This window comes from Brassica napus, chromosome C9, assembly GCF_020379485.1.
Source record: "Brassica napus cultivar Da-Ae chromosome C9, Da-Ae, whole genome shotgun sequence".
Classification (NCBI taxonomy): Eukaryota; Viridiplantae; Streptophyta; class Magnoliopsida; order Brassicales; family Brassicaceae; genus Brassica; species Brassica napus.
The window spans coordinates 40,339,155-40,340,786 of NC_063452.1; the positions used below are offsets into that span (position 1 = coordinate 40,339,155).

General features: G+C 35.6%; 1 protein-coding gene across 1 annotated transcript; it reads right to left on the bottom strand.

The window, feature by feature from the left end:
• Positions 1–212: 212 nt before the first annotated feature.
• Positions 213–1,375, bottom strand: LOC106395618 (actin-depolymerizing factor 7). Its single transcript, XM_013836021.3, has 3 exons — positions 1,224–1,375; positions 807–1,066; positions 213–629 (listed from the first exon to the last, which is right to left on the bottom strand). Exons 1-3 carry the CDS (start codon positions 1,224–1,226, stop codon positions 479–481), a joined length of 414 nt encoding a protein of 137 aa, XP_013691475.1. The 5' UTR covers positions 1,227–1,375; the 3' UTR covers positions 213–478.
• Between the last annotated feature and the right edge of the window lie 257 nt (positions 1,376–1,632).

Consider the following 1,632-nt stretch of genomic DNA (forward strand, 5'->3'; position numbering starts at 1 on the left):
CGGTCGACCATGTCATGTCAAACTCAAGTTTTATTTTAAAACGGAAGTATGCAGCTATTACACAAGAAGCTACATCGTTTTAAGCTTCTCCAAAGGCAAAGTATTAAACCCATAGCGCTATAATTGAGTTACGCGGGTTGAGCACATTCATTTGGGACTAGCGATAACGGATATGTCTCGCTCAGACATATCGACTTGTTTAAAAAATGCGATAGAGAAGTAAAATATTTTATTTTACAACCAAAGTATGCAACTATTACACAAGAAGCTACATGGTTTTAATCTTCTCGAAAGGCAAAGTACTAAACCCACGTAATTAAAATGTAAAACAAAAAGAGAGAAAATATTCAAGATGGAGAAGGATGAAAGAAACCATGCAAGAAAGTTACTAAATTTCATGGAGAAGTTCTTTAATTTAAATGATGATGATGGATCATTTGTGGATGGATATATTATAAGAAATCAGGCATAAATGAACCTACAGAGCTCGGCTTTTGATGATGTCGAAACTCATCTCACTCGGGTCCGTGGCTTGTAACTCCACTTGAATCCCATCCAATTCTCTCTTGAACCTGTCTTTTGAACTCGCATACACCATCTTCATCCTCACCCTCGATGAATCCGGTGACCTAACATATACGTACATGAATCATCCAATACAATCATTTTTATATGTTTGACAACATGTAACCATGACATTTAATCTAAGTGATTTGTGCTACACATGTTCAAACCCACACTATGCATGATATATGTAACTGTTTCATAACATAAAAGGTTTATGTTTCATGAGGGTTTTGTAATACCATGCTATGAAGAAGATCTTGCTCTTCTGGCAATTCTCAGCAGTGGTGAAGTCAAAGTCAAAGACAGCATAGCGACACTCATTGGCAGGTAGGGAATTGGAGAAATCGTCGTAGTTCTCCTCGGGACTTCCCAGCTTTTCCACCACCACTTGTTGTCCATCTATCCTGAATATTATGAACCTATAGTTTCTTTTCGATTTTAGCTCCAAAAACTTGATCTTACATTCATCTTCCACCGCCATTCCCGACGCCGCGTTCGCCTTTTCAATTCATATAAAACATAAATTTAAGATAAAAATATAGACAGATAAGTCATAGTTCCAAAATATATGGTTGCGTTAGTGTATGAGGTAACAAGAAACAATGTTCAAACGTCTATAACACAACTTTCGCCACAAAGAGAATGAGAGAACACACCATTGTGTTTGTGGAGGCAAGACAGATGGGACTTTTTGTTTTGTTTTTGTTTTTGTTTTTGTCCTTTTTTGTGGGAGGAGAGATTCTATAGTTTGATTTGAATAAGCCAATGGAGAGGAACTCGGACAACCCCTCTTCTTTTTAAACATCAAACCCACACCTTTTCTTCCTCTATATCCTTCAAATTCGCTTAATCATCCCTTCTTTCTATTCTATTTTTAGAATATTTTTACTTTCTTCTTATCCATCCATGCTAATGCCTATATATATATGTATATCACTTAATTGAGATAACTATTTGCGGTTTAAATCAATTGGTTCTTGCTCAGTTGAATCATTTTATAGCAATTATATGAAGCAGAATAGGATATGTGGTTTCACTATTGTAATATTCGAATATACAAAATTT

What these genes read in the sequence shown, in the direction of transcription:
- LOC106395618 (XM_013836021.3), bottom strand. An exon ending in AAGATCTTCTTCATAGCATG is followed by an intron (nt 630 to 806) that starts GTATTACAAAAC and finishes CGTATATGTTAG; the next exon opens with GTCACCGGATTCATCGAGGG.